The sequence below is a fragment of the Equus caballus genome, chromosome 6 (assembly GCF_041296265.1).
Source record: "Equus caballus isolate H_3958 breed thoroughbred chromosome 6, TB-T2T, whole genome shotgun sequence".
NCBI lineage: Eukaryota > Metazoa > Chordata > Mammalia > Perissodactyla > Equidae > Equus > Equus caballus.
In genome coordinates, this window is record NC_091689.1 from 41,773,869 (window position 1) to 41,801,680 (window position 27,812).

Sequence of the window (27,812 nt, forward strand, 5' to 3'; positions counted from 1 at the left end):
TGACACCCAAGGACCAGCCCACCCAGGTATCCTCCTGCCAGAGAGTGCTGTGGCTAAGGGAGGGAGCCAGAGAAGGGTGCTGGGGGCGGGCAGCAGAGCCACCTGCCACTCTGCAAACCAGGAGACTCAAACAGTAGGGGCCACGAGCCACCTGGAGGAGAACAGCCAGGGGGCTCCTGAGCGGACTGGACCCTGCCGTCCTGGCCTCCCACCCACTCAGTGCTCCTCTGGCTAAGTCCAAGCACGCTCAGCCAGGGAGCGCCATCTTTGAGCTGCTTCCAGGACTCTGTGGTGGATCCATGCTTGCAAGAAAGCTGAGGCTTTCTAGGAAAACAAAATAAGTTACTCTTCCCTCTCCCCACCTCCCCTCGGTTCCTGAGGGGTGGAAACAGAGGAAATCATGCTGTTTTACTGACCCTTTCCATGGCCCTGGTGGGGACAGGCCTGATCCAGTGCCTCAGCTGTGGATTCGCCTGAAGGCCTTGAAGGGCCTTCCTCCCTGGCTCACCACCCACTCGTCCGTCCTCATCCCCCTCAACTTCCACTCCCACCAGAAAAGCACACGTCTGTGTCCTGTCTGGCCAAGGCAGACACACCTGCCCTGTGAAGGGTGAAAGCGTTCTCGGTGTCCCCTGCACCTTCTCTTAAAGGCTCTAAGAATGGAAGAGAATAGAAAATGATGCATTACTCTGTGCACTTAAGTCCTTAAAGCCATTGCCTAGAATGAGTAAGTCTGAGTGGTAAAATACAGAAAAATCTGCCCTCCTTTATTTTAGTAGTATAACAATCTCGACACAGACAGGCCTTCCTGAGAATGAACACAGCCACCACAAATGGCTGCACGGGCGGTGCACAGCTCCAGAGGGCTCCCTTCACCTAGATCAGGACGTGCCTGCAGCCCAGGAACCGTGCAACAAGGCAGGTCTGCTTCTGGAATCAGTGTCAGCCAAACACTCTTAGAATCAAACCTCCATTCTCCACCTTGTGGGTTATCCACAAGTAACTTTTTTAATCCCCTGCCAGCTTCTCCCTGCCTCCCACTCTGCTTCTGGATAACACCCCCTTCTGGCGGCTGCTGTATGTTCAGGGAGCGCAAAACCATAATTAGCAAGGTAAAGCTGCTCAAAAAAACAAAACTCAGAATGCATTCTAAAACCTAGAGGAGCTGACCTCTGAGGTAACCATCTCGGGGGGGGGCGGTGGTTATGCCCCTCTCTTGGTGCAGTGACTGCAGTCTCCTCTCTCAGTCACCCCAAGGAGCCAGACAAAAAGAAATCAGGCTAGATGCAAAAGAAATACACCCTGCAGGCAAGAGTCTACATGAAGATGGAGGGGATTCTTTCGTCAATAGGCCCTATACCTCTTCTAGCCACTAATGTGCCATCAGCTGCAGCAGCGTTGGAGTCTAGAAAAGGCAAAATGGCTGGAGATCATTTTCTGGGGCACTAGCAGTTTAGGGGCTAATATTTTCTATCTGCAACTCTACCAAAGCAGAGAAATATGGCTCTCTTGGCCCAGCAGGATGACCTTGTATAAAAAAGAAAAAGAGATGAACGTGTTCCCAGATTTGAGGGGAAGTACCAAACCTTTCTCCTTGTAGGAAGTTCCTGACTCCTGAAGACGAGACCAGCGTGTTCACCATGGACCGCTTCCCTCTGTGGTACCGCCAGGCTGCTGAGCAGCCTCCTGGCAGCTTTGTCTTCAACCTCCGCTCTGCAGAGGGACCAGGTAAGCCACCCCTGCGCCCTGGGGCTGGGCAGGACCAGGGCACCTGCCTCCCGCTGTACTCTCAGTGGGGAACAGGAATGAGTTATGGGACAGACCATCCAGAGCCCTGGGCTCCCTTCCTGCCTTCCCTCCTGCACACATGAGCACCTCGAGCAGGCTCGCTTATGCCTTTCCACATGGCTGGTCTCTACCCTGAATATCGGGCAGATCATTTTATTCCCCAGCCAGCAGTCAAGGTTGGCATTTAAAATTCTGACATGGAACAAAGGAAAGAGATTTGACCCAAAAATCAAGAAGAGCTGGATTCTAGCCCAAATTCCAAATAGGAGGATATTGGAAGAGTTGATCTCTAAGATTCTTCTATTTCTAAACATCAGAGTGTCTTTGAAAGTTCCTTAAACCACCCAGATGAAAGCGATAGACTTTATAGCCTCGAAGTCTGCTGTCCTTAGAGTCCGCTGCCCCACCTCGGCTCTTCCCACACAGAGAAAGCAGCCCAGTCTCCAGCCACCTGGAGTCCCCCGGGAGCCACACCCTGAGCTTCTGGCCTGCTCCTCGGGAACGCCTGGTACTAATGGGGCACCTCCTGGCTGGCAAGCCACCAAGGGCTCAAAGGGTAGGAGCAGGGAGCCAGGATGGGGCCCCATGGACCACGCCAGCAAATCCCTACTAGGCCAAAGATCAGGAAGGGTTTCAGCGCTGCGGGCACCTAACTCCGAACCCCCAGCCTAACTCTGAAAAATGGACACCCCCCCCCCCGGCAAAAAAATTAAGTGACTTTAACAGAGCACCAATGAAACTGCAAAATGTTTAGAACAGACAGGGATCTTGGAGGGTAAATCACCCTCTTGGTTTACAATTGAAGAGACTGCAGTCCAGACAGGCTGAGGGGCTCGCCCAGGGGTCTAAGAGTTTGGGGCAGAGCTAGCTTGCCACCAGGTCACCTCTGGGGGAGCCTGACCCCAGAACAGTGGCGCAAGAGGGCGTAGAAAGTATCCACATCCAGGTGGGAGTAAGCCAGTGAGGAGGGAGAGCAGGCAGGAGAGGAAGCATCTGAAATGAGAGGGGCCGGCTGGGAGTCAGCTTGGAATGAAGAGTTGTACTTCCCCTTCAAGACGTCCCTCCGCCAAAACCCTTCCAGCCACCACTTCTACCAAAACTGCCCTCAAGCTTCCTGATGGAGAAATGCCCTGAGCTGACAGCTGGGGAGGCCAGGCCCCAGAGGCTCCTCCTGGGGCTCCAGGCAGCAAGGCGGGGTCCCCCTCTGTGCCCTCTCGATGCCTTCTTCACCTTGTGCTTCAGCCCAGCTCTCCATCCCACGCCTGTTCCCTCCACCCCATGTACCACTAATATGCTTTACAAAACATTTTTCACATATAACTCACTTAATCTGCACAATCCCATAAGAAAATGTTTCGTTCTTTTGTGCGTGGCTGTCCAGTTTTCCCAACACCATTTACTGAAGAGATTTCCTTTCTCCATTGTATGTTCTTGGCTCATTTGTAAAAAATTAGCTGTCTATATATGTGTGGGTTTACCTCTGGGCTCTCAGTTCTATTCCATTGGTGTGTGTGTCTGTTTCTCTGCAAGTACCATTGGTTACTGTAGCTTTGTAGGATATTTTGAAATCAGGGAGTGTGATGCCTCCAGCTTTGTTCTTTTTTCTCAGGATTGCTTTAGCTATTCGGGGTCTTTCTTTGTTCCATCTAAATTTTAGGATTCGTTGGTTGAATGTCATTGGGATTTTGATAGGGATTACACTGAATCCATATATTGCTTGAGGTAATATGGACATTTGAAATATGTTAATTCTTCCAGTCCATGAGCATGGAGTATCTTTCCACTCCTTTGTGTCTTCTACTTCTTTCAGTAATGTCTTATAGCTTTTAGTGTACAGGTCTTTCATCCCCTTGGTTAAATTTATTCCCAGGCATTTTATTCTTTTTTTTGTGATTGTAAATGGGCTTGTTTTCTTGATTTCTCTTTCTGCCACTTCGTTGTTAGTGTATAGAAATGCAACTGATTTTTATATGTTGATTTTGTATCCTGCAACTTTACTGTATTCATTTATTATTTCTAATAGTTTTTTGGTGGATTCTTTAGGGATTTCTATACATAAAATCATGTCATCTGCAAATAGAGACAGTTTTACTTCTTCCTTTCCAATTTGGATCCCTTTTATTTCTTTTTCTTGCCTAATTGCTCTGGCTAGCACTTCCAATGTTATATTGAATAGGAGTGGTGAGAGTGGGCATCCTTGTCTTGTTCCTGTTCTTAGAGGGATGGCTTTCAGTTTTTGCCCATTGAGTATGATGTTGGCTGTGGGTTTGTCAAATATGGCCTTTATTATGTTGAGGTACTTTCCTTCTACACCCAATTTATGGAGAGTTTTCATCATAAATGGATGTTGACTCACTATTTTACACCATACACAAAAATTAACTCAAAATGAATTAAAAACTTGAATGTAAGACCTGAAACCATAAAACTCCTAGAAGAAAATATCGGCAGTACACTCTTTGACATCGGTCTTACCAGTAACTTTTGGAATATGTTTCCTCAGGCAAGGAAAACAAAAGCGAAAATAAACAAATGGGACTGCATCAAACTAAAAGCCTCTGCACAGCGAAGGAAACCACCAACAAAACAAAAAGACAACCTACCAACTGAGAGAAGATGTTTGAAAATCATATATCCAATAAGGGGTTATTATCCAAAAAATGTAAAGAATTCATACAACTCAACAACAAAAAAACAAACAACTTGATTAAAAAACGGGCAGAGGATCTGAATAGACATTTTTCCAAAGAAGATATTCAGATGGCCAACAGGTACATGAAAAGATGTTCAACATTACTAATTATTAGGGAAATGCAAATCAAAACTACAATGAGCTATCACCTCATGTCCTCCAGAATGGCTATTACTAAAAACACAAGAAATAACAAGTGTTAGAGAGGATGTGGAGAAAGGGAACCCTCACACACTGCTGGGAGGAATGTAAATTGGTGCAGCCACTATGGAAAACAGTATGGAGAGTCCTCAGAAAATTAAGACTAGAACTACCATGATTTAGCTATGCCACTTCTGGGTATTTATCAAAAGACACAAAAACACTAATTCACAAAGATGCACACGCCTTCTTGTTCATCGCAGCATTGTTTACAATAGCCAAGACTTGGAAGCAACCCAAGTGCCCATCAACAGATGAATAGATAAAGATGTGGTACATATATACAATGGAATACTACTCAGCCATAGAAAAGATGAAATCTTGCCAATTGTGACAACTTGGATGGACCTTGAGGGTATTATGCTAAGCAAAATGTCAAACAAAAAAAGACAAATACCATATGATTTCACTCATATGTGGAAGATAGATACACAAACACACATAGATACAGAGAACAGACTGGTGGTTACCAGAGAGGAAGAGAGTGAGGGGAAAGCACCTTTACCCCTTTGGGTAAAGGGAGTCATTTGTCTGATGATGGATGGAAACCAGGCTTTTGGTGGTAAACACAATGTAGTGTACACAGAAGTAGAATTATAATGATGCACAACTGAAATCTATATAATGTTATAAACCAGAGTCCTCGATAAAAAAAAAAAAAAGTATTCTTCTTACCCCTCTTCTTAACACGGGGGCAATCTGAGGGTCAGAGAGGTTCTGTGGCCTGGCCAGGATCACACAGCTAGGGAGCCACAGAGGCAGGCTAAACCCAAGGTCTGCCCACCAAAGTCCAGGGTTTTTACTGCACTGAGTGTCGGGCAGGGAGGGGAGGGCAGAGGCAAGTGCTGTCATTCCAGCGAAACCCCACCAGGGAGGTTCTCAAAGCCAGGGTGAAGGACCCTTGCCAGCCGACCTTGCCCACCCCGAGCCCGAAAGGTGGTTCTTCCTTTGGGGAACCATCTATAATAGTGCAAAGGGCTCCCCACAGAGGGGCTCCTGCAGCATCGCGGGGAGGTTCTCTGGGGTGAGGCCCTGTCCCTGCCCCTGCTCGCGGAGACGGGCTCCTTCCTGCCTCCCCGTTACCGCGATGGGGCTGTGGGCTGTGGGCTGCTTGGGAGCTCTTTGTGGCGGTGAGGTAGGAGGGCAGGTGGGTGGGGAACTGAGCCACAAAGAGAGAGGGAGGCTGGCAACTCCAGCAGGGGACGGCTGGGTAGGGAGGCAGGAGCTGGCTCTCTGTTCACACCCTCGCTTACTGGCTTAGCTGAGGCATATGCTTAGAGACACGTGGACACCTCTGCACACTCCCATTCTCCCCCAAGAAAGAAAATAACAATTTCATTTTAATGAGGGCGGAGTCAGGGGACCCTGAGGAGGCCGGGAGTCTGCTCCAAGGGGTGGAGGTTTCCCTCTGCCTCTCCAGGCTGACTCTTGCCCTTTGCCTGGGGCCTGGTGGGCTGAGTTCTGCCCACGCGATGCTGTCTTTTGCAGTCGGTGCCTGAAAACCCGCCAGCACAGAGCAGAGTCTCACCAATGCCCCGGTGGCTCAGGCCTGTTACTCCTGCTTCCACAGCCCCCCTTCCTGGGCCAGCCCCTGGGCCCTGCCCCCCTCCCCCCAGCACTTGGAAGGGTGCTCATTCACCCCAAGTGCTGCACCAGGTAGCTGCTAGATGACCCAGGCGCTGAAATTCCTGACGTCCCCAGAAACTGCGTCATCAGGGCCTTCGCTTGGGTGCTTCCTACAAGCCTGTGTCCGTTGGAGCACACGTACGATGGCAGTTCTCACAGCAGGCAGCCCCCGGGCCTGGAGAATACTGCCGGGGCTCAGCCACATCAGTATCTTCTAGATGCTCCCAGAAGCAAGGTCAGGAAGCCAACTTCTGTGTCCGTTGTGGTCCCTTGCAGCTTCATCGTGGCAAATTCCTAGAGTCAAGGACAACCTTTCTCCTAGAATCAGATTAATTTAGATTTCTGTGAGATATTTGATTACAGCAAGGTGTGATGGGTAATCTTAGCTAAATAGTGGATACAGGAAACCAGTGGTTAATTTAAGTTCCATCACAACTGACACTGTAGTAATCTCCACATGAGATTCTCATGACCTGTTTGATTCCAGCAACATTCGATGTAAAGTTCTAACAAGGTAGTGCTGATAAAATCTTGCCCCTTTCTTGGAATTGTAGTAATGGAACTTGACCTGTAGACAAGAGTGCTTTGAAATCTAATCCAGGTCCATGGACTGATGAAAATTAAGAAGCCCAAGGTCACATACTAGCCTGCACCAGCTCAGAGCCAGAAAGCTCTGTTTTAATGTAGGGCTGAAACTGCCGTCCAAATTCTGCATCTCTAGGGGCTTGATTCTCCTAAAAGAGGTGGAAGAGCAACTCAAGCAAGCCCCTTGCCCTTCTGGAGCCTGGCAGAGTGCCCCAGAAGGGCAGCGAACAGCTGGACAGCAGGCAAAAGTCATGGTGGGTTGTGTCGGGTTGGCCACCAATGATCAGGATTTATGGCGTGCCTTGGATGTGTCAGACGCCAGCCAGCCTTCTGTGCCTGATGCAGCCCTGGTGTCTGGCTTCCTGAAGGGGCTGTCAGTGTCACTCTGACTCATGTGACAGATGAAGGACAACCCAGGGTCAGCCACCACCAAGTCCTGGAATGCAGCCTCTCTGCTCAAAAGGATCGTTTGACACAACACAAGTCTTCTGGGTGGGACGGGTCACAGCAAGGTCCCTGAGCATAAGGCCGGCAGCCGCAGACAGATGTGTTGCCTTGACAAAGAGCAAACTCACAGTGTCCTGGTGGCACTGCCAGCACTGTGTTGTCCAGGTGTCCAGGGACCTGGGTGTCTGTATCTGGCAGGTTCAGAGCTGCACAGAAAGGTGGGCAGCGCCTGACACTTGGAAGGCGCTCTGCCAAGACCAGCGGGTGACAGCACAGAGACAACGTCCCCAAAGCCCACCCACCCAAGGGGCGTCCTCCCCTAGCACTTACGCTGGTCCTCTCGGCCTCCCCCAGCCACCACGCTCCCCCATGCTGAGAAAGTGACTCAGCAACTTTTGTTTCCTCAGAAAGTCCAGGCGAGCCGGTGGCAGTAACTGCGAGCACAGCTGTAGCCGTGACAGTGGATGAGAAGACAGCCATCGCTGCAGGTAGGGGCCGCCCTTTGTGTCGCTGAGCCCGGGAGGGAGTCAATGCCAGGAGGAATGCACACGGGAATAGCAGGAGGAGCCGTGCCTGTGGTCTGCAGGGGCCTCAGTCCTCCAGCTGTAAGTTTTCCCAGGTGAAATGTGGGACCGAGGAGGAATGGAGTCTTCCCAAGGCACTGTGTTTATAAAACCCTAAAACCTTAGACCTAAAAGAATTTATGAAGAGAGTGAATGAAGCCCAGAGAGGTTAAGAGTTCTGCTCAAGGTCACACAGGACAGAGACTACAATCCAAACCTCCTTTCCACCCCTCTGCATGCTACCTTCCTCTTCCGTCACCATGGGTCTCATGCCCCAGTGAAGAGAGAACTGAGCTTATGACTCAGGCCCTAAGTAAGAGCTCAGTATGTGTGTTCAGTCCATGCCAGGCACCTCGGGAACTGCTTCCCGCGTGCATTCCCATTTAGCTCTCTGGGTGATCCGATGGCGCCAATACTCTTGGCTCCATTTTACAGATGAGGAAACTGAGACACAGAAAAGTTATTTGCCCAAAGTCCCACAGCTAATAAACGTTGAGGCTAGACTTTGAACCCAGATCACCTCTCTCTAAGGCCCAGCTTCACTACTCTGTATTGCAATCTGCCTCAAATGTGATGAGAGCATCCCGTGACCCTCACAAGCTACCCCTGACTTTGTACCTTCTTGGAGCCTACAAAAGTCCTTGGCATGTGTCTCACTGTCTGGGAGGTGTCAGGCCTGTGCAGTGAAGCCCTCCTCATCCTGGTCTCAGCTTCCAGGTCTTAGACCCGGCTGTGTCCTGAAAAGTTGTGCGATCCGGTGGGCATCAGGCATCAGCCATGGTGGATCCTTGAATCAGCCCCTGTCTTGCTCACCCAGGGGCCCCCAGCCAGGGCAGGACGCCTACAGCTGGCGTGGGGCAGGGCAGGCAGGCCCGGGGTGCCTTCTCCCTCCTGGCTGACTTCCGGGCGAAGGGGATGGAAGAAGCAGGCTGGAGTCAGGCAGAGACTGTCCGACTCTGTCTTCCTGCCTCAAGGAGGGCACAGGGCCATCCTGAGCCAGGCTCACGGGCTTCTTTTCCACCCTGGGATGAGAGGTGGGAGAGAAAGACTCTGTCTAACGGTTAGACGCCTTCGTCAGGAAGCACTGGCCTCCTTGCTGCCTTCAGGATGCAGCTCTGGAGGGGACCCATGCCCTCCCCGCTGCCTTTGTTCCCTAGCCCATGGCATGCTAATTCCAGACCCACATCTAGGCCAAAGTTTGACCCCAGGCTTTGCTTCCTAGAGACTGTTCTGTGGTCCCAGCTGAGTCTGTACCTGTCCTGCCCTCTCCATGACGTGGGCCTTCTCAGCATCTGTGCCCCTGAAAGTCTAGGAAAGAGAAGGGGCCGGGGGTCAGGCTGCTGGCTGCGCTCTCCTGCACTCTCCAATTGTTTGATATCATTTTTAACTCAGAGCTGAATTGGAGCCATGAGGGGTTGCCATAGAAACTGTGTCCTGGTGCCTCTGGTTTAACTCACTGCAGACAACCACTCTGATGCTCTGGGGCACATGCATGTGACAGGAAAAGGATGAGCTGCTGGAGACTTCATACTTCAATTTTTTTTTTTTTTTTTTTTTGGTCTCTTTTTGTAATCTCCTCTCCTTGGCCTACGGCTCAGCCTCCCTGATCCGGAGCCAGCAGGGGCTTGTAGCTCAAGGTGGGTAGGCAGCTTGTTTGCTGTCCTGGGAGCAGCTTCCCTTAGACAGTGGTGGCACTGTGTGCATGTGAGCTCCAGGACTGGGTGAGCACAGTGACTGGTGGGCAGGCCGCATGTGTGATCTGCGCACTGAGCAAAGGGGAGAAGATGGGAGAAGGACACTCGGACCAGCTAAGGGGTAGCTCCGGGCCAGGCAGGTGTGTATCTATTGCCACGAGTTCTTGTGGAAGGACAGATGAATGAGAAGGATCATCTTAGTCTCTAAGCAGGTGATTTATCAGCAGTTTATGCAAGATTTCTAATCTGCAAGTGTGTTTCTCTAGCACATGTCCTGCAGTATGTGTGTGCCCCTGTACGGAGGCCTTCGTGCGGTGGGCCTGCTCTCTGGAGCTGCCTGAGGGCTGCTCCTTCGAGTTCCTACGCTGCAAATGGGCGTGGCCATGAGACCTCTGCGCCTGCCCACGGCACAGTGACTTGAATAACACATCTGTGCGCGCCCCAGGCCTGCGCCAGGCTGGTGAGGCCTGCCCTCTGCTCCCGCAGTGGGCTCAGGGAACAGTGGTCTCTCAGGTCTGCTAGAACTCTTGGGGCTACAGGAGGGCAGCACCCCACAATTATCACCACCTAGGAAAGGAGAACAGCCCAGTTCTGCCGGGAGTCCAGCTGAACCCCAGGAATGGGGACCCTGATGGCTCAGGTCTCCCTGGGGTTTGCTCCTGGCTCACTAGAGTGTCATCCAAAGGAAGGCTCCAGGAAAGGAGAAAATTTCACCTTGGTCTCTGAAGACTAATGAACCATCAGTCCAGACCTGGTCAGTCAGAGGCCAGTCTCGGCCTAGGGGTGGGTCCCTCGGGCATGGGGCGGACAAACAACCCCAGAGGCCTTGCTCTGCCACTCATCCCCTCTCCTGTCCCCTCATCTCAGCCCTCCAGTTCATAATTCTGATGCCTCACCTCGTGAGCCCTGTGAAGGATCATAAGCCGAGTGTCATCTGCCTGTTCCTAAGGTCAATCTCGAAAGTGCACGATGGTAATAGGTTAACCGGGGCTCCTCCTTCCTGTTAGCAAAGCCCACCAACCTCACCAAGGCTGATAAAAGCCGGTCAGCAGAGGAGTTCCCCAGACTGCTTTTAGGGAGCCCTCCGCAGTTCCCACTGCACAGTGGGGTCCTCTGGGCAAACGCGTGCCTTCCTCCCGCTCGGGCCCGTCTGTGCGTGACTGCCAGGGTGGGTTCTTTCCCGTCAGGGGGGACGAGCGCCCAAGGCCTGGAGCAGTGACGGGCTCCAGCTCCCCTTCTTCACCGCACGAGCCCCACTGCTCCCCGTGACACCAGCCTGAAGCTCGCGTATCCGTGCTGTCAGGCCAGCAGGCGGGTGAGCCTGCTGCAGCTGCGGAACCGTGCGAATCCAGAACTCGGCCCTCCTCTTCTCTCCCGGCGGTGCCCCACGGCAAGCGTCGGGAAGGAGGTCCTTTGTCTGTCTTATGGAGCTCTGGGCATTGGGGTGACATCTGGCAGCACTTCGAGCAGCTGACTGGGGAGGCGAGGTGGCAGGAAGCCACTCTCCCAGCCCCCACATCCCCTCCCCGCCCAAGGAAACTAGGAAGTACATAGGAAAATACAGTCTTTATTGGTCTTCTGAAACAACAAACCAGAAATATAATTTTGCCTTTAAAAATCTTCTGTCTCAGGCTGAAGACACCACCATTGACAACACCCACCCCGTCCCCATTCCCTTTAAGAAATCCCTGGGTCTGGTATCAGCCGGCAAGCCGACAGAGGCAGACTGTGCCCCGCTCCCGCCTCACGCTCTGTGTGCCCCCTCCCGCCTCACGCCCTCAGCCACGTGCTCCTCTGTGAGGTGGAAGGGTCGAGGGCTGCGAGGCGAGCTGGGCCTGCCCTGTCCTGCTCTGTCCTTCCCTCAGACTCTTGGCCTCAGTGTTCCGGTGGCCTCTTCCTAAGCCCCCTGTGCCCCCTGACTTAGAGCCAGAAACCAGCCTGATGCCTCCTGACCCTCTGTAAGCCACGGGAAAACCCGTGTCCAGCGGAGGAAGACTTCGTGTCACCCGAGATCAGACTCACGAGGAGGGCAGCCCTAGAGAAGGAGACTAGGGACCCCGAAGGCTTGCTCAGCCCTCTGCTCAGCCGCCGCCTTGTGCAGCCCTGCACGCAGGTCTCTCCGTCCCTTTGGTGTAGGTTACAGGGAAAGAGCAGACAGGACCTCTGGCCCTGTCTGGTTTGGCCCCTAGTCCAGGTGCAATTAGAAAACCTGGGAAGCCAGACTGAGCAGACAAAACCTTGGGAAAGGGCCCCCCATTACTGAAGGCTCGGAGCAGAATGTGGCATCCTTTCCCTGTTCCCAGGGTCTGTTGGGGATATGTTGGCAGGCAGTGAGCTTCAGTGAGGGCCACCTGCATTCCCAAGATGCCACCAACCACAGAGCATGACCCAGTCCCCGCCCCGGGGTCACAGGCCCGGAAATGCTGAAGATGGAGGGGTGAGAGGTACAGAGCAACGGTTCTTGGGTTGCAGGTTATAGGAGTGAAACTGGTGGTTGTCCCCACGGGGCTTGGCAGTGACGATGTCCTCAGGCAGCATGGAAGAAACGCCCAGTGGTAGGTGGCTGGGTTCTCAGGAGGCTGCCATCCGCACATGCTGCAGCTTCAAGGCCTCGGGCTGCGTCCCTGGAAAACCCAGCAGGGGAGGAGTGAGAGGGTTACCATGGTGACGGGCAGGCGCATCCCGCAGCACCACTGCAGAGCACCTCCAAGGAACCTTTATGCTGTGGGTTTGGGTTTCTTCCCGTTGACTTGAGAAGATTGCAGTACACAGCGAAAGGGTCTGCGGTCTGAGGGCTAGTGATCCAAGGGGACACACGTCCCTGCTCCTCAGCTCTCATGCCCTTATCTCCATGTGACTCTGTGTCAGGGGGAGGTGTGATTATTTTCAATCAATGTGACTGCACTGGTGATGCTGTGAGTCTGTGAGAGTGGATTAGTGACTCCAGGAGCAGTGTGATCGGTAGCAGATATGGTGACAGAATGGCGTCAGCCCAGGCAGTATGTGCTAATCACAGCGCTGTGTTTCTAAGTGCTGGGTCCGGACACCTTGGCTGGTGTGATTGCACATTACTACCAGCAGGTGAAAGCTGGACACAACTGTCACACTGAAGGGCGGTTAAGAATATCTTTCTGGCTCAGAAGAGAGTCACCAAAATCGACCCTGGCCGCCATATCACTCCCTCCCCACCCTCTAAATGCAGACGAGGTGGGGTTGAGCAAGAGGCAGGGAGAGTCCCCCAGCTGGACTACGCTCAGGGCAGGAAGGCAACAGGGGAATACTCAGTGCAGAAGCCCCTGCTTGCACACACATCCTTTCTGCCCTATGGCCAGGAGCTTAGGGAGATCCCCCAGGTGTGCCAAAGATTTGGTGGCCCTGAGACGAGCATCAGTGGGAACCTTCAGCACAGTGTGGCTTCTGCAGGGACTTGGAAGTCCATGGAGTAAGCCACACTGTGTGGCTTGTGTGCTGCAGAGCTGGGGAGGAAGGTGGAAGTGGGGGCTGCGACGGGGGCAGGCCAGCCCTAATGGAAGCGATCCCTGTCGTGTTCTCCCCACTCTTCCTACCTGCGCCAGGTGGGGCTGGGCTCTCACGCCACAGAAGAGATCTGCTTCTGGTCTTCGTGCTCTCCCTCTGGGTCCCCCATCAGGGGCTGGCGCTTTTTGAGCTCCCGGTGGTACTTGGCCATGAGAGAGGCGTAGATGCAGCCATAGGCAGCAGCCACCACCATCATGATGCAGACGATGCCGCAGACGACCCCTGCGATGATTACCGTGCCGATGGCCCGCCGCACGCTCACTGGCCGGTACCTCTGCTTCTGGGGGCAGGCTGTGCTGGGCTCGGGCTCGGGCTCGGCCCCTGGCTTGGGCTTAGCAGGTTCTGGGCTAGCCTTGGTGCAGGGTGGCCCAGGGATATCCAGCCCAGCTGAGCTATTCTCATCCTCCAACTGGGAGCAGTAGTTGAACATCTCCATGGGGACGACCCGCATGTCCTTCCCCCTCAGCTCCTTGGGTAGGGTGCAGGCAAGCTGGTCCAGGCGCCCCCCTGCATCCAGGGCAGAAAAAAAGGAGGGGCTGACCACACATCCAGAACCTGGACTCCCTCTCCCCACCCCCAGGTCTCTGAAACAGAAGGCCCAGAAGGTCTAGTTTCTATCAGCAATGCAGACAGTCCTGGAATCACATGGATGGGAGAGGAAGGGAGAAGGGAGACTAGCATTTATTGAGCCAAGTACCCCGGTAGGTGAGGCGCATATCTCACGTCATCTAATCCATGCAGAAGCCATATAAGATGGATATTGTCATTATTGCCATTTTATAGAGAAGCACACAACCATTTCAGTCAAGCCTGCTCTCTCCAGAGTCAAACTGAGCCACACGAGGGAGACAGTGCTGATAGGTGGAGGCTCGGGAACGAGCTGTCAGTGCAGAGAGAGAGCCAAGAGCCCTGCTCAGACTATGGCTCTGCCCCCCTCCTTGACCCTTGGTCTGCCTGCTCCCCCTCTCTGTGAACCCGGGGCACCATTCTCAGCACAGCTTCTCACGCCTCCGGGGTTCTTCTGTCTCACAAAAAGAACAAAACTCACATCTGTTGCACAGCCCCCACTCCTCCACGCAGGACCTTTTGATTGTCTAAGAGTACCTCCTGGGAATAGGGAGGAAAGAGGTTGGGCGAGAATGTTTTTCTTTTCCTCTCTAAGAGCAATCCAGTGGCCCCATCGGCACCCCAACCACAGCATCTCTGAGTACAGAGGCATCTTGGGAGGGAATCCTAAAGACTCGTGAGGGCAAAGGAGAGGGGGCCAGTGCTGATGAGGGGTGTGGGCAGCAAGGTGCACAGGCTCACCACGGCCATGGTGAAGGTGGACTCGACCGTGGGGGAAGTAGATGCAGAACACGGGTGGGGCTACGGAGAATAGGCTGCCTAGACGTCCCCTAGAGGGTCACAGTCGGATACTGGCCCTGTGTCCGCTTCCAGTGAAATCGAGATGCGGGCAATAGACCCCTGCTGGGCGCACTCAGCTCCTGCCGCTCCGTCTCTGCCAGTTCCCCCTCCTGGCCCAGCTGCCTCAAGTCTCCTCATACAATAGACATCACTCTTTTCCTGAGATGCTGATGAAAACATCCCAGGATTTTTTCTTTTTGAAGGAGTGCAAGGTTGAAAACAACTCTACTCTTGGACAGTTCTGAAAATACACATTTCCATTCTATGCCCTTTTGTGCTGAGAATTTAGTTCCTGATAAGTGTGTAAAAGGGCAAGGACAGTCCTCAGGGACAACACGTTGGTCTGGTCTGAAGACGCTTGGCCTCTAGGCCCCTGTGCCCTGACTGCCTAGGTGACCTAACGTCCAGTCAGAGCATCCAGGGCCGCTTCGTGGAGGCAGGAGCTGGTGCTGAGATGGGGCAACCCCATCTTCCTGCTCCAGAGACCTGAGGCGGAATCCTGGCTGTGTCATCTTGTGCAGATTATTTAACTTATTTAATTGTGTATGAGTCTTGCTTTTCTTGGCTGTAAAATAAGAAGGACTATCTCAGTTAGCTGCTGTAAGCGTTAAAATAGATAACGTACATGAAGAGATATTTGTAAACTGGAGACTATACAAGTATTATTATTTCCCCACTCAAAAACTGGGAGAAATTATCATAGTGACTATTTTGTGGCACTTTATAGTTTGTAAAATATTTTTAATTAACTAACACATGAGAATGTCATCCAGATAATTGAGATTGTGGCCGGATATGAAACAAAAGGAGCAAGACTGATGAAAAGCATTAGCATTCTGTTCCCACTGAGTCATTCATTCAGCAAATAGTCACTGAGTGTCTACCAAATTGTGTCTTATTACGTCCATTTAATATTATGACTACCACTAGCAAAGGAACAAATAAATGAAGAAGTTTGAGGACTTACTTTACGCTGAGTACTTCTCAAGACACTCTACATGTATGATCTATTTAATCTTCATAATGATTCTATGAGGTAGATATTAGTGTTCTCCCTATTTTACAGATGAGGGCACTGCCACAGAGAGGCTAATCAACTTTCTCAAGATCACACAGCTAGTAACTGGAAGAGCCACAAGTCAAACCCACATCTGGCACTTTTAACCACTATGCTTACTTCGTTGCCCTCCTTTTCCATTTCATTTAATCCCGTCATAGGTCATTGTAGAACTTCCCCCAGGTTAATGAAAGGGGAAAGGGACGGAGAGTAAAACCAAAGCTATTTGACTGCTTATGAAAAGCTTTGATAACAAAACTTCTGGGAAGAGGGAATTGAGATCATCATCAAAATGAAAATTTTGTTTTATCTATAGATTTAAACTCTGTTCTACCCTCCTGAAACAGCGGATATTTAAAAGATCGCTGTATGATTCCGAAGAGCAAGGGCGGGTTTCTTCTTCCTTCTACCGTGCCAGGGCAGCCCAGAGGCATACCTGGTGGGAAGGAAAGAAAAATGATACTGTGTCTCTAAGTTCCCTCATGAAACCTACAAAAGCGAGATGAAGTTACTGTGAGTCAGTATGAGAGAAGAACTGCCGAGAAAGGAGGCGGAGAGCAGGGAGGGCGCAAAGAGGCGAAAGGAGAGCAGTGGGGAGGAGGGAGAGCCGCCCCTACCCACCCCCCACCCCCATCGTTTGGAGGCGAGGCCAGGATTCTTCCAGCCCAGCTGGTGGAGAGGTAGGGCCCGCCTTCTCCCCCCGACCTCAGCCCGGAGTCAGAGCGCAGCCTCTAGGAAATGTGTTGGTCCCAGATGGTCCTCCCAATTCCTCACACCCAAGCAGGGCTGGCTGTGCTCACCTCGGTAGGAGAACCACTCCATCCAGTGCTTGAAATCACGCAGGCTACAGTCACACTCCCAGGGGTTGTCCCCAACCTGCAGCAGCTGCAGGCTCACTAGGGGTTCAAATGTCAGCCGGTCCAGGTTCTGCAGGCGGTTGGAGCGAAGTGATAAGGAGCGCAGCGCCGGGAGCCCATCGAAGAGGCCAGGGGGCAGCTGGGCCAGGCCGTTGATGGACAGGTCCAGGTGGCGGAGCCGGGGGCAGTGCTGCAGCAGGTCCCTGTCCAGGGTCCTGATGCTGTTATTGCGCAGCTGCAGCTCCGTCAGATTTGTCAGGTCCCCGAAAATGGAGCTGGGCAGCTGGTCCAGGAAGTTGTTGGATAGGTCCAGCCGCTGCAGGCTGGATAGATTAGCGAACGCCCAGCTTGGCAGGACACTCAGCTTGTTGTTCAAGAGCAAGAGGGTTCGGGTGGCAGCAGGCAAGTCCGGGGGCACCATGGTGAGGCCTAGCCCACTACAATCTACCTCCAGGCTGCGGCTGTCACATTTACAGGAGAAAGGGCAGGCAGGGAGGGCCTCCACAGCATACAGGGTGACCCAGCAGGTGATCCCTGGAGGGACGGGGGGTAGGAGGGCAGACAGGTGGAAAGAAAGCAACAGGCTGAGGGTAACCACCTCCCGCTTCTATCCCCCCCTTTCTAGTTCATGTCATAATGGCCTCTTGGCTTTATCTCCTTTGGCTCAAGCCACAATCAATGCACAAACATTTACTGACCACATAAGAAGACAATTAACTTGAAACGCTTCTATATTGACATCACACACGGTCAGCAGGGCTCCTTGCCTCTCAGCACCTCTGACAAAGAAATCACTTTAGTGGAGTATGATCCTACAGAATGGCAGGCCTGAGTCCAGAGGACAAGCAGTGCTGGTCCACAAAGATGCCTCAGCTCATGGGGCCTCCCACAGTTCATCTCCTATGGGAGCTTGGGCCCCACTGACACCAGAGGTGTTAACAAAATAAAGGATGTAAGGATGTCAGAGAAACCTGCTCCCGTGTTCCTCTCCCAGTGTCACTGCCAGGAGAAAGTCTCTTTCCAAAAGAAAATGGCCATGCTGCTGCTTCCTTCCCCTCTCACCCCGACCCTCGGCCTGGAGCTGCGTCAGGCTGAGATGTGCCATGCATGACGGGGGGAGAGCACAGAGAGGCATGCCTACCCCTGCCTCCTGTGACCTCCTGAGCACTGTCAGAGCTGTATGAACCTCACGTCAGATCTCCAAGATGGGGCCAGTAACTTAGTGTGAGGACTGGGAGCCCAGGCCCCCCTGGGGTCCCCCTCCAGAGACCACTGTGGAAATGATGAGGATAAGATGCACAATTCCACTTCCATGTTGGAGAATACCTGGGCACAAGCCACTGCAAATCACGGGGCCCAAGACAAGTTCCATATTTGTTCTAATTCTAAAGCCATCCATGCCCTTAGCCAGGGCTCCTGTTGCTAGGCGTGGCTGCAGGATGGATCCGTTAACAGCATTCCTTTCCAGGACCCTCTGCCCAGGACCCCTCTAAGTAGCAAGCACAGGGCCCAGCCTGTGGAGGGGCTGGGGGTAGCAGCCCTCAGAACAATCATGACAGAGCAGCTCATTTCATTGTCCAGGGGCCCTTTCTCAGAGTGACCTCAAAACCCCCCTTTACTGTCCTGCTGAGTATCAGAGAAGCCTGCTCACTGTGAAAGGGAAAAGGGATGAGCTCAAAATAGTTCAACGCCCCCAAGCCCAGAGGAAAGACCCAGCTGGAGGAGTATTGGGGAAGTTCAGACCCAGCTCATGGCCCCATTGGCCCCACCCGGAGTGGCAGCAGCCACTCCCACCTGGTGCCCGGATGGGATAGTCTTGAGTCTCCGTCTGATAGGTGTCTGGTTGTCTGGTGTCCCAAAGGGCAGAGCCTGAAGGGACAGGATGGCACTGTACCCCTCCTCTGTCTGGAGGATCGATGACAGCTGAGACACACTGCAAGGCTGACACCTGGGCCTCTTTGTTCTCAAGAGGAAATGAGCACAGGCATGGCCATGGAAGCCAATTGGAGGCCATTCCTGGCCACGTGGGGTGGCCGCTGCTATCCCTCACTCTCTCACCCTCTGAGCCCGTCTGTTGCCAGGTCAGCCTGCCCCACTACCTCCGCCACGCCACTTAAAAATCAACATTCTTCAGACTCCACTTTGCCTGGAAGAAAATTCAACCCATCCAGCTTCCTGCAAAAGTGACAACATAGCTGGAAGCCAATGCCCCCACCCCTGAGAAATTCAGGGTGGCATCAAAGCTCTAGTGACAAGAAAACATCATCCTGTATTGCAAGGTGTTGAGTGATTCTAGAATGAGGTTGAAAGGGGATCTGAGTTGCTCTGGGATCAGCCACTCTCATGTGGTGAATAATTCAGGCTGCTTATGTTGTGGGGCAGCTGTTTCACAGAGCTGACTGTGGCAGGGAGAAGTCAGGCAGAATCATGTCCCTCTGGACCATTTCTTACTCTTACCATGTAGCCTTGGGCAAACCAGTCCTTACTGACCTCATCCCTTTATCTCATATAAAGAAAATTCTCAGGGCTTCTTTCACCCTAGCAACTTATAGGTTTCCTTACAGGAAACAGAGGGCTCAGTTTCCCCATATGCAGAAGAAGGAGTTGGACCGAATCCCTAAGGTCTCTTCCAGCACCGCATCCCAAGGGCACACCAGTTCCCTCCATTTCAGATTTGGGAAGACTGTGCATAAGGAGGTCTCAGGTTCACCTTGCCGAAGGTCGAGGCGAGACAAGAGGGGATTTTGAGCAACAGGGCTTGCAGGAGCTGGGACTGCTGGGGGTGGGGGCAAACCTCCTAGGGACAAGAACAGCCCTACCTAGGGAGACACAACCACCTGCCATGGCCTCCCGCTCCCGATCTAACCACTAAAGCTCTCAGCAGCTGCCACAGGTGCCAGTCCCGTGGGCAGGACTATAGCGGGTAAGCCCTGGTTTCCCAAAACCAGGCCTTAGGCATCCTGGGCAGCTCTGTCTTAGGCCTTCCTACAGACCCGGAGGCGTCGCTCACGCTGTGCCCTGCCCACCGCCCTGACCCCCATCCGCTGTACTCACAGGAGATGTGCCTCCACTGCACGGCCAGCCTGGTCCTCTGCTCGGGGCCACTGCCCGGGGCCAGCATGGTGAATGCCACGGCTCTCACGGCCTGCACCTCTCGGGAGAGAGGAGCCCCTTGGTATGTGCTACCTGTCAGTCCTGAGAGAGAGCGAGGGAGAGAGACAGCATGCGCGCTGAGCGGAAGCAGGCGTTCGAGGCCCTGTTCCAGCCCAGGGGTTAGGGAGAGGGCCCTGGTGTCTCTTTACACTCCTCAGCATTTCCTCTTCTGTTCTCAGCTATGATTCCCTGGGTGTGGGGGGAGAAGAGGAATGAGGCGGCAGAGAAGCCAGGAAACCCTCAACTTCCTGAGGGGCCTGGGGTGGTGTGGAGGAGCCCCTGGCTTGGGGCACAGTGCTGAGCTCTGGGCTGTGGATGCAGGAATTGCTGCCATGGCCTCTCCAGTGCCCCTCTCCACCCCGCTCCACCCCCTCCCCCACCTCCTCTTGTTGCCTCCCTGTTGTGTTGATCTCTAAGACGTTTTTGGAGCGATATGGCTCCTCTGTGTCTGGGCTTCCCCCACGTCACAGGAGGGGAAATTGACGATGCGTCTCCTATCAGCACTGAGGCCACAGCAACACTGTTCCCCAGTCCCACTGCTGCTCTTACCATGGCCCCCGAGGCGGCAGAGACCAGGCCCTCCGCAGAGTCCGCTGGCCAGTGGGGTGCGAGGCCCAGGCCCCGCTCTCGCTGCTGGGTGGCTCCCTGCTTCCCCTCCACCTTCTCCTGAGAGGTGAGTTGCAAGGCTCCGACTTCGGCCCTCCGGTTTATAAGACTCATCAGCTCAAGGGGTTCATGCTGCAGCAGCTGCCCACGCAGGAGACAGGGACACAGAGGAGAGGGTGAGTGCGGAGCAGGAAGGCTGCAAGCAGGCCGGGGGTGCAGAGAGCAGCTTGCTCTTCTAGCGGGCTCAGAAGGGGGGCCTCGTCCTTTCTAGGGTCTTGAGGACCTGCCCTGCCCCACCCAATGACTCGTAAGTGGACGCGGGCCGTCCTCTGGTTCCACTTCCTTCTAGATATGGCCAAGGGCCCTTAGACAGAGGCCGCAGCCTCTCCTGTCGCAGCCCTACCCCACCGGAGGGGTAGGAAAGGGGAGTGTCATGGCTTCCACTGCAGCTGGCACAGGAAAGGCAGGGAATGGGATGGGGGGTTGGGGGAAACTGACGATGGCGCAGCCCCTCCAGCTCCCAGAGGGCACGGTAGCCATCAGCCCCCTGCTCCAGGCTGGCTCCCAGAGTCCGACCTTCCTTGGTTGCCACATTCGTCCCTGGGTGATTCTTGGTTGCCCTCTCCCCCCAGCACCCCCGACCACCCCAGGCCTGTTTAAGTCTGGGAGCCTGAAGAGCCGGTGGCAGAGCTGAGCAGACAGCTGAGGAGGGGGAAGGAGCTGCTGGAAAGCTAGTGTGTTCAACGCTGAAATCTCAGTCTCTGTGAAGTGGGGCTCCCTCAGGCATTTGGGGTCCTGCTGCAGCTCTTGGTGTCTCTCGTTGCCTCCCTCTCCCCCAACCTTGGTTACAGCAGGGGCACAGAGCCCAGTTAGAACACAGCAGCCCCCAGGGACCTTCCACTGTGCTCCCGGCAAGGGCAGCCGGCTCAGGAGGGAGGGCGCTGTCTGTTGCTCTTGGCTTTCTCTTTCCTCTCCCTGCTCCTCCTCCGCATGGCTCCAGGTTGTGAAGGCCTCGTAGGAACTGGCAGAAAGAGCCACAGAAGGGGGCACAGACTTGGGGTATGGGGAGCAGCCTGGTCCCCACACTGCCTTCTGGGTGGTGCCTGAGGCCCTGGGCCAAGGCGTGGAGGAGACCCTCAGAGCAGTCAGGGTCACTCTCCAGCTGTGACCCAGGGCCAGGCCCCAGCAGGCTCCTGCCTCAGATGCCCAGTCTGTCAGGAAGGACTCTGGGTTCAAAATGCTGTCTTACCACTCCCTAGCTGTGCAACCTTAAACAAACCACGTAAACTCTCTGGGCCTCAGTTTTCTTATCTATAAAAGTGAGAACCATAGTACTTAGAGGGTGGAATTTCTGAGGATCAATCTAGTTAAGGGGAGAGAGTTGACATTTGCTGTATTTAGTACACACCGCCTTAGAAGCTAATGCCGGTGACTGCCCAGGCTGGACGGCAGCCTTGAAAGACAGGAGGAAACCTCAGTTCCTTCCTCCGTGGGAGTGCCGGCAGCTTACAGCAGGCCTATGTAACATCTCTCTCCTGGTCCCGCTGACCTCACACATGGGTCTTTTCTCTGTTCCTGAGCACACGGCAGCATTCCTGAGCCCGAGCCAGGCCTGGGCACCTTCACGTGATGCTCATTGTGGGGCATGCGCACACACGCAGCCGTCACAGACCTCCACCACAGAGGACAGTGTTCACCCTCCCTGTATCCCTTCGGCCTGGACTCTCAGAGCAGTCTCTTACTCCAGCAGGAGCCCTCACGTCAGAACTCACAGCACTCACACAGATTTAGGCAGGTCAGCAGCTACCCAAGGCACAGAGACAAAGACCAACTTGCCAAGGTCGCACGGAAGGTCAGGGAAGGGGTTGCAGTCTTCTGAGCCAGCTGCTCATCCACTCCCTGGTGACTGTCACCCAGCAATGGCACCTGTGGGGAGACATTTATGTGTGCACAGAGCAAGGTGCACAAACAGGCTCCCAGACACGTGCTTGGAGCTCCCAAAACAGCACGTGGTGCAAACACACCCCGACAGAGAGCATGCAGCTAGGCACGTGCTTACACACACACGCACACATATGTGCGCACACGCACGCCCTGCCGACAGCCCTCCAGCACTCCTCCTCAGATGCCAACACTCAGGCAGCAGAGTGAGATGCCCGGCAGGTCCCAATGACCCCAGCAGACAGATGCATGGGGACACTCCAGCCTAGAAGGAAGGTCTGGAGAAAACCCTACAGAGCAGTCCCTAACCCATGACATTTTCTATACTCAGACTCGTCCTGGGCCTGGAGGCCGAATCCTGGCTTCCGCTCCTCTTCTTTCTAGCTTCCTATCGGGAGGCAGGTGGCAGAGAATCCCTTGCCCCCAAGCCCAGGCCCTATTTCCACCCGAGCCTCCTCCTCTCTTTCAAGTAGTCTCCTCTTTTCCACCCCACCAACCTTCCCCAGCCTCAGTGTCACCCCTATGTAGTGATCCCAGGGGTTGATCACAAGCACCAGTCAGTGGGGAAAATGGCCTTGAGTGTGGGTCCTGATGCCCCCTCCCAGCCTTGAACCATGTCACTTGAACAAAACAGATCAGGCAAGTCGCCATGATGCAAACCCAAAGGCATCATCTTGCCTTGGTGGCAGGACATTATTGGCCCTGGTATCTCTGGAGGCATACAATGACAACGCCCTGCACACCCATGGGAATGTAGCCTGTGCTCCCTGGGGACCTGACCCTGCCTCCTTGGGCACCCTTATGGGGATGTAGGGTTCGAGCCCAGCACACCCTAGCTCCTTGGCCCTCTGCCCACCAGCCTACCTCCAACCAGAGGCCCCCTTCATGCCCCCAGAAGCATCCAGCTTCATTAGGAGAGGGGGTGACCTACATTAGGAAGCTGGGAGAGCAACTGCAGCAGCAGGCACTGGCTGGCTGTTGGAATAAATTAACACTGTCTGGGAGGGATGTCCCCACCCAGGGTCGAGAATAGGGGACAAAAAAGTGTTGGGGGGCTCCTGACAGAAAGGTCTCCTGTCTCCAAGTCCCACAGCCTCATGGCTCTGGATGCTGGCCCTGCTCCCAGTCTTCATGGGGCTTTTTGTCCCAGGCCGAGGGACAGGGACAGGGAGAGAAGGGGTCGGCCCCAACAGGGTCCCTGGGCCTCCTTCACTGGCTGCTGAGAGAATCAGGATTGGAGGATGGGGCTGAGGGGCTAACAGCAGTCAGGTGAGGAGCCCCCCCAACAACCAGAAACAGAGGGTTCCGTGCCCTAGCTCTTTGCTACTCAAATTATGGTCCACGGACCAGCAACACAGGCCTCATCTGGGAACTTCTCAGAAACGCGGAATCTCTGGGCCCCAGCCCAGGCGAACTGAATCAGAATCTGCATTTTAACAAGATCCCCAGGCAATTCATATAACACATTCACATCTGAGAAGCACTGGGCAAGATCACTTCTCTCCCGCAGACCCTGGACCTGCAGGAGGCCCTGCTGGTCAGTCTCTGGAGGCAGGCACCACCTGGGATGGCAGGACCTGGGCAGAGGGTGAGGACACTGACAGCAGCACCACCTTCAGGAGGCTCTAAGCAGAGAAACAGTTATCACAGCCACAAACACCTGTGCCATGTTCTCAGTCTTCATAACCTCTCTCTGAGGTTAGTATTATTATTAACACCATTTTGCAGATGGAGGAAACTGAGGCACAGGAAATTAAGTAACTTGCCTCAGGTCAGGCCATGGAAGAATGCAGCTTTGGACCCAAGTGGTCTGGAGACTAAGCTACTAACTCAGCTGCCTTTGTAGGCTTCTAGGTCTGTCAAAAAGAGAGATGCAACCTTTCCTTTGCACATCCCTTCACAGTTAATGCAGCATTTCCTCAGCCATTATCTCGCTGGATCTGAGAAGACAGGTGTCCTTATCCCCCTCCTACTGATGAAGAAACAAGCCAGGTCTCCCCTCCCAAGCACCCCTCTTTCCAGTAATATCACAGATGCAGTGCGAGAAGGTCCCAGGAGGCCAAGATCTTATCAGGGGAGTGAAAAGGGCTTTCTAGAAACCCTTCTGGTGGCAGCTGGGTGCTAAGGTGAGGAGGGTGGGATGCGAGCTCCGGGGAAGCCGGGGGTGGGAGGTAGTGATGGAACAGGAGGCAGCGGTAGGAGCAGAAGGCTCCGTGTGCTCCTGCTGAGCTGAGTGGGCACGACAGAGACCCAGGGGATGGGAGCTGCTCCCCTGGGGGAGAGCCTCCCTCAGCCCCAGGGCGAGGAGCAGTCTGCCAGGCTCTCATTCCCTGCAAGCCCTCAGGTCAGGGTGGCCTGGAGCCCTTCTGCCCCTTCCGTTCCTCCTACAAATGGAGGCTCACCCTCCAAGCTGGATCGCTCGGTTTCCAGCTAGAAACCTCCAACAGACCCACCACGGGCCTGATTCCGCGCCCTTCCTCTGACACTTCTCTGTCATGTCCATGCCCCAACTCATGTGTCCAAGCCTCACAGCCAGTTGAAGCCCATTGTGCCTTGACCTGGGGGTGCCTGACCCCTGGGACACCATGCTGGCCCTGCCGTGCACACCCTGCCCTGGTATCTCCCTTTAGTCCAGTGTCCCTGACTCAAGACCAGGCCTCTGCACCCCTCAGCATCAGAGACTCACAGGACTTCGAAGCAAAAAGGGCCTCCCCAGGCTCCCCCGCACCCTCTCCACTCTGCAGAGAGGCAAAGGCCACAGGCTGCAGAGAGGCAGGGCCAGGATTGGGGCCACTTCTTGGGGCTGCAAGGACAGTGTCCTACCCCCCAGGAGTGGGGAGAGGGACCTGGACAGGGGGCATCCCAGCCGAGCTCCATGTGGTGGGGACTGTGGGGGACTGGCATAGCTGTCTAGGCTGGGCTCTCCCCCTGCTGCCACCGGCCTGGCCATCCAGGCCTTCCAGGAAACATTCTCCATCTCTTCCCTGCCCGTCCCCCCATGACACACACTGCCCAGGCAGCACGGAAGCCGGCTTTCCAAACCTCTATATTTGTACTTGGAACAGACAAACACTCCTGCTTCTTTTTTAAACACATGCCCCATTCTCACCCCCAGCCTCCTGCACTCCCATTTCCTTGTCAAATATTCCCAATCCCAAAGAGACCCTCCGGGAAGTGGCACAGAGAAGCCCCCTGCGTCACTCCTCCCAGGAGCCGCTCTCCCTCCGATGTGAACGACCTAAGCCTGCTCACTGAGGCCGAGGATCTGAGCTCAGGGCGGCGGCCCAGGCAGGTGGGGGCGAGGAGGCCTGTTCTGGGCAAAGGAGGAGGGGAACTGCCTCTGCCAGAACTCCTTCCTCCCCTCCTGGCCCCGGAGCTGCTCAGACACCCAACCCTTACATAAAACCCCACCCCTGCTGCCTCCCTGAGCTGCCCACTCCACCCAAAGCGACCCTGACATGGCCCCTCAGCTTCGGTGCCTGGGAAATGGAGACAGGGTTTGCTCATCCTGGGCCCCAGACACGGCTTCCAGCCAAACCCTGAAGAAACCAGAGCGGTAGCTTAAGAAATCTCCCTCCTCCTCCTGCCACCCCCGGGCTGGCTTTCCTGGTCTCCCTTTTTTGGCAGTGCCAGAGCCTGTGCCAGTGGGAAGGTGGGGTGGGAAGCTGCTGTGGGTTTCCCTCCAGGCTGGACTTCCCCCGCCCATCTCCACGTGCTCAGCTCCCCTCCCCTCCCCCAGCTGATGTAGTTATCTAAGCTGCCGGGTGTCAATCTGAGTTACACCAAGGCGATGCCCAACACATCCTGACAGCCAGGTGCCAGCCTCACCACCAACCACCCCTGGAAACAAGGACAGCTCAGCTTAGGGAGAAGACAGAGCAGCCGAATGGAACTGAGCTGGGAGGTCGGGCTCCTGGTCACACTGCCCTCTCTCCAGCATTGTCAGAATGGGCCTCGGGGCTGCTAAGAGCAACTGTCCTGCTCCAGCTTGGGGTGTCCATGCCCCACTAGGTCAGGAAGCCAGGTAGGCATGACCTGGCTGCATCCCACCTGCTCCCCTTAACCTGAGTCCACAACCCCTACCAAGGCTTCCTGACTCATTTATAGATAGAGGACCAGTGTGTAGCTGGGGGACCCCCTGAGCGAGTTCTCACAAGCCTGGTTCCCCCACTCCCCACCCCTAGCCCAAGTGGGCTGGGAGCAGGCCTCAGGCTTGCCAAGGAAGAGCTGCAAGGCTCTTCTCTCTGGGCCGCTCCCAGCCACGCCCCCACTAGGGAGCTTCGCCCCAGGCTGCATGGACCCATGTCCAGCTGGGAAGGCTCCTCTGCACCCTTGTCCAAGGACAGCCACCTGAAGACCAGCAACCCCACGCTGAGGGCATCCTGTAAAGAAGCTGGGACCCCAAGGTCTACTCCCATGCCTCAGACAGCACAGTCCTGCAGCCTGCCACCTCCATCCCAAGCCATCCTCTGTACCAGCCCTGTCACCAGCACCCGCTTTCCCGCAGCACCCAAGTTCCTCAGGCTGTCTGTGCTGAGCCGGGCATGCAGACGGCACAGGGCTTTTGGCTGGCTCTCCCCATGCTGCAGGGACTGGTTTCTATGCCACCCAGGCCTGTCATCTGGCACTGGCACTGTTCTCCTCTCCGCTTCCTTCCCTAGCTACCCCCTCCCCAGCAGAATCCCAGTTCATGTCCCCAACACTGTCAGGTCAGAGTTTCCTGTGTCCTGTGTCTTTGGGCTGCTCAGATGTCCAGTCCTGAGCGCCTCCCCAGCCCCAGCAGTTGCCCCCACGCAGGCGACAACAGCAGCTCTCTGTGCAGGGCAAAGAGATCCAGCAAAGATGAGCCCCCGGTCCCCATGCCCAGCCCCCCGCACCCTCACTAGCCCTTCATTCCTTCCCTCCAGTGCACAGCACTCACCTTTCTTCGCCCTGACCGCAAGCTCCTTAAATCAAGTAGCTCTGAACCGTCCAGTGAGCCCCTCCTGGGATTCCTGGAGCAATCCAGACAGCACTGCCAAGCAGAGTGCAGTGGGCACTGAGACCCCCGGTCCACTGGGAGCAGGGAGCTGGCATGCAGCACACAGCACGGGGGAGATGGAATGCCTGCCGCTGCCGCGCTGCCAGGGGACGGGGCTGCTGGGTCAATAACAAACTGAGAAGGAAAGAGGGAGGGACAGAGGGAGACAGATAGGAGAGGGGATAAAGGGGAAAGGAGGAGAGAGCGCGCGTGTGCGCGAGCAAAGAGACGGAGCAATGGAGCGACAGCTGGGGGTACATCTGTGATGACAGCGACAGTAGCGCACGCAGGCGGAGGCGCGCACACAGGCACACACACCAGCGCGCTCGCGGCCGGCCTGGAGGGCAGCGTCACCCTTGAAATGCTCACATTCCGGTGGAAAAAGGCGCCTGTGGCTTAATCGCCTCCAACTCCAGGGAGGGAAGCCGTGTTACACGCACCTCCGTCTTCCTTCCCCAGCTCCCCCAGCTCCCCCTGCCCCGCTGTGGCCCCTCCTCTGTCTCTCTCCCGCGTGTCCCCTTCCCTTTGGGAAAAGAGGGGCAGGACCCAGAGGGCAGAGAGGGCCCCTGGGAAGCTGGGTCTGTCTCCTTTCAGAGATACATGGGGCAGCATCTCCTGTCCTGCCTGTGGAGGAGGGA

General features: G+C 54.7%; 2 protein-coding genes across 3 annotated transcripts in view; one reads left to right on the forward strand and one right to left on the reverse strand.

The window, feature by feature from the left end:
* The window catches only part of CACNA2D4 (calcium voltage-gated channel auxiliary subunit alpha2delta 4), a 105,431-nt gene that overhangs the window by 55,410 nt on the left and 22,209 nt on the right, over window positions 1-27,812 (forward strand). Inside the window, exons 25-26 of the mRNA XM_023642900.2 lie at window positions 1,601-1,728; window positions 7,747-7,827. Of these exons, the coding sequence (XP_023498668.1) occupies window positions 1,601-1,728; window positions 7,747-7,827 (209 nt within the window). The remainder of the gene's footprint in view (window positions 1-1,600; window positions 1,729-7,746; window positions 7,828-27,812) is intronic.
* LRTM2 (leucine rich repeats and transmembrane domains 2) lies at window positions 11,144-27,490 on the reverse strand. 2 transcript variants are annotated; one of them, XM_070270774.1, is made up of 7 exons: window positions 27,076-27,490; window positions 22,050-22,139; window positions 20,157-20,354; window positions 19,509-19,649; window positions 16,398-16,988; window positions 13,163-13,640; window positions 11,144-12,220 (listed from the first exon to the last, which is right to left on the reverse strand). In XM_070270774.1, exons 4-6 carry the CDS (start codon window positions 19,573-19,575, stop codon window positions 13,186-13,188), a joined length of 1,113 nt encoding a protein of 370 aa, XP_070126875.1. In that variant the 5' UTR covers window positions 19,576-19,649; window positions 20,157-20,354; window positions 22,050-22,139; window positions 27,076-27,490; the 3' UTR covers window positions 11,144-12,220; window positions 13,163-13,185. The 2 variants fall into 2 exon arrangements, with proteins under 2 accessions (XP_070126875.1, XP_070126876.1); XM_070270775.1 differs by having other exon boundaries at window positions 21,997-22,139; window positions 27,076-27,462.

Excerpts from the sequence above, each read along its gene's own strand:
- LRTM2 (XM_070270774.1), bottom strand. The coding sequence starts at position 19,575 with ATGCTGGCCCCGGGCAGTGGCCCCGAGCAGAGGACCAGGCTGGCCGTG. Across the intron at positions 16,989-19,508 it reads GCAGTGGAGGCACATCTCCT|GGATCACCTGCTGGGTCACC; the intron begins GTGAGTACAGCG and ends CCGTCCCTCCAG. Across the intron at positions 13,641-16,397 it reads GGAGTGGTTCTCCTACCGAG|GGGGGCGCCTGGACCAGCTT; the intron begins GTGAGCACAGCC and ends CCCTGGATGCAG.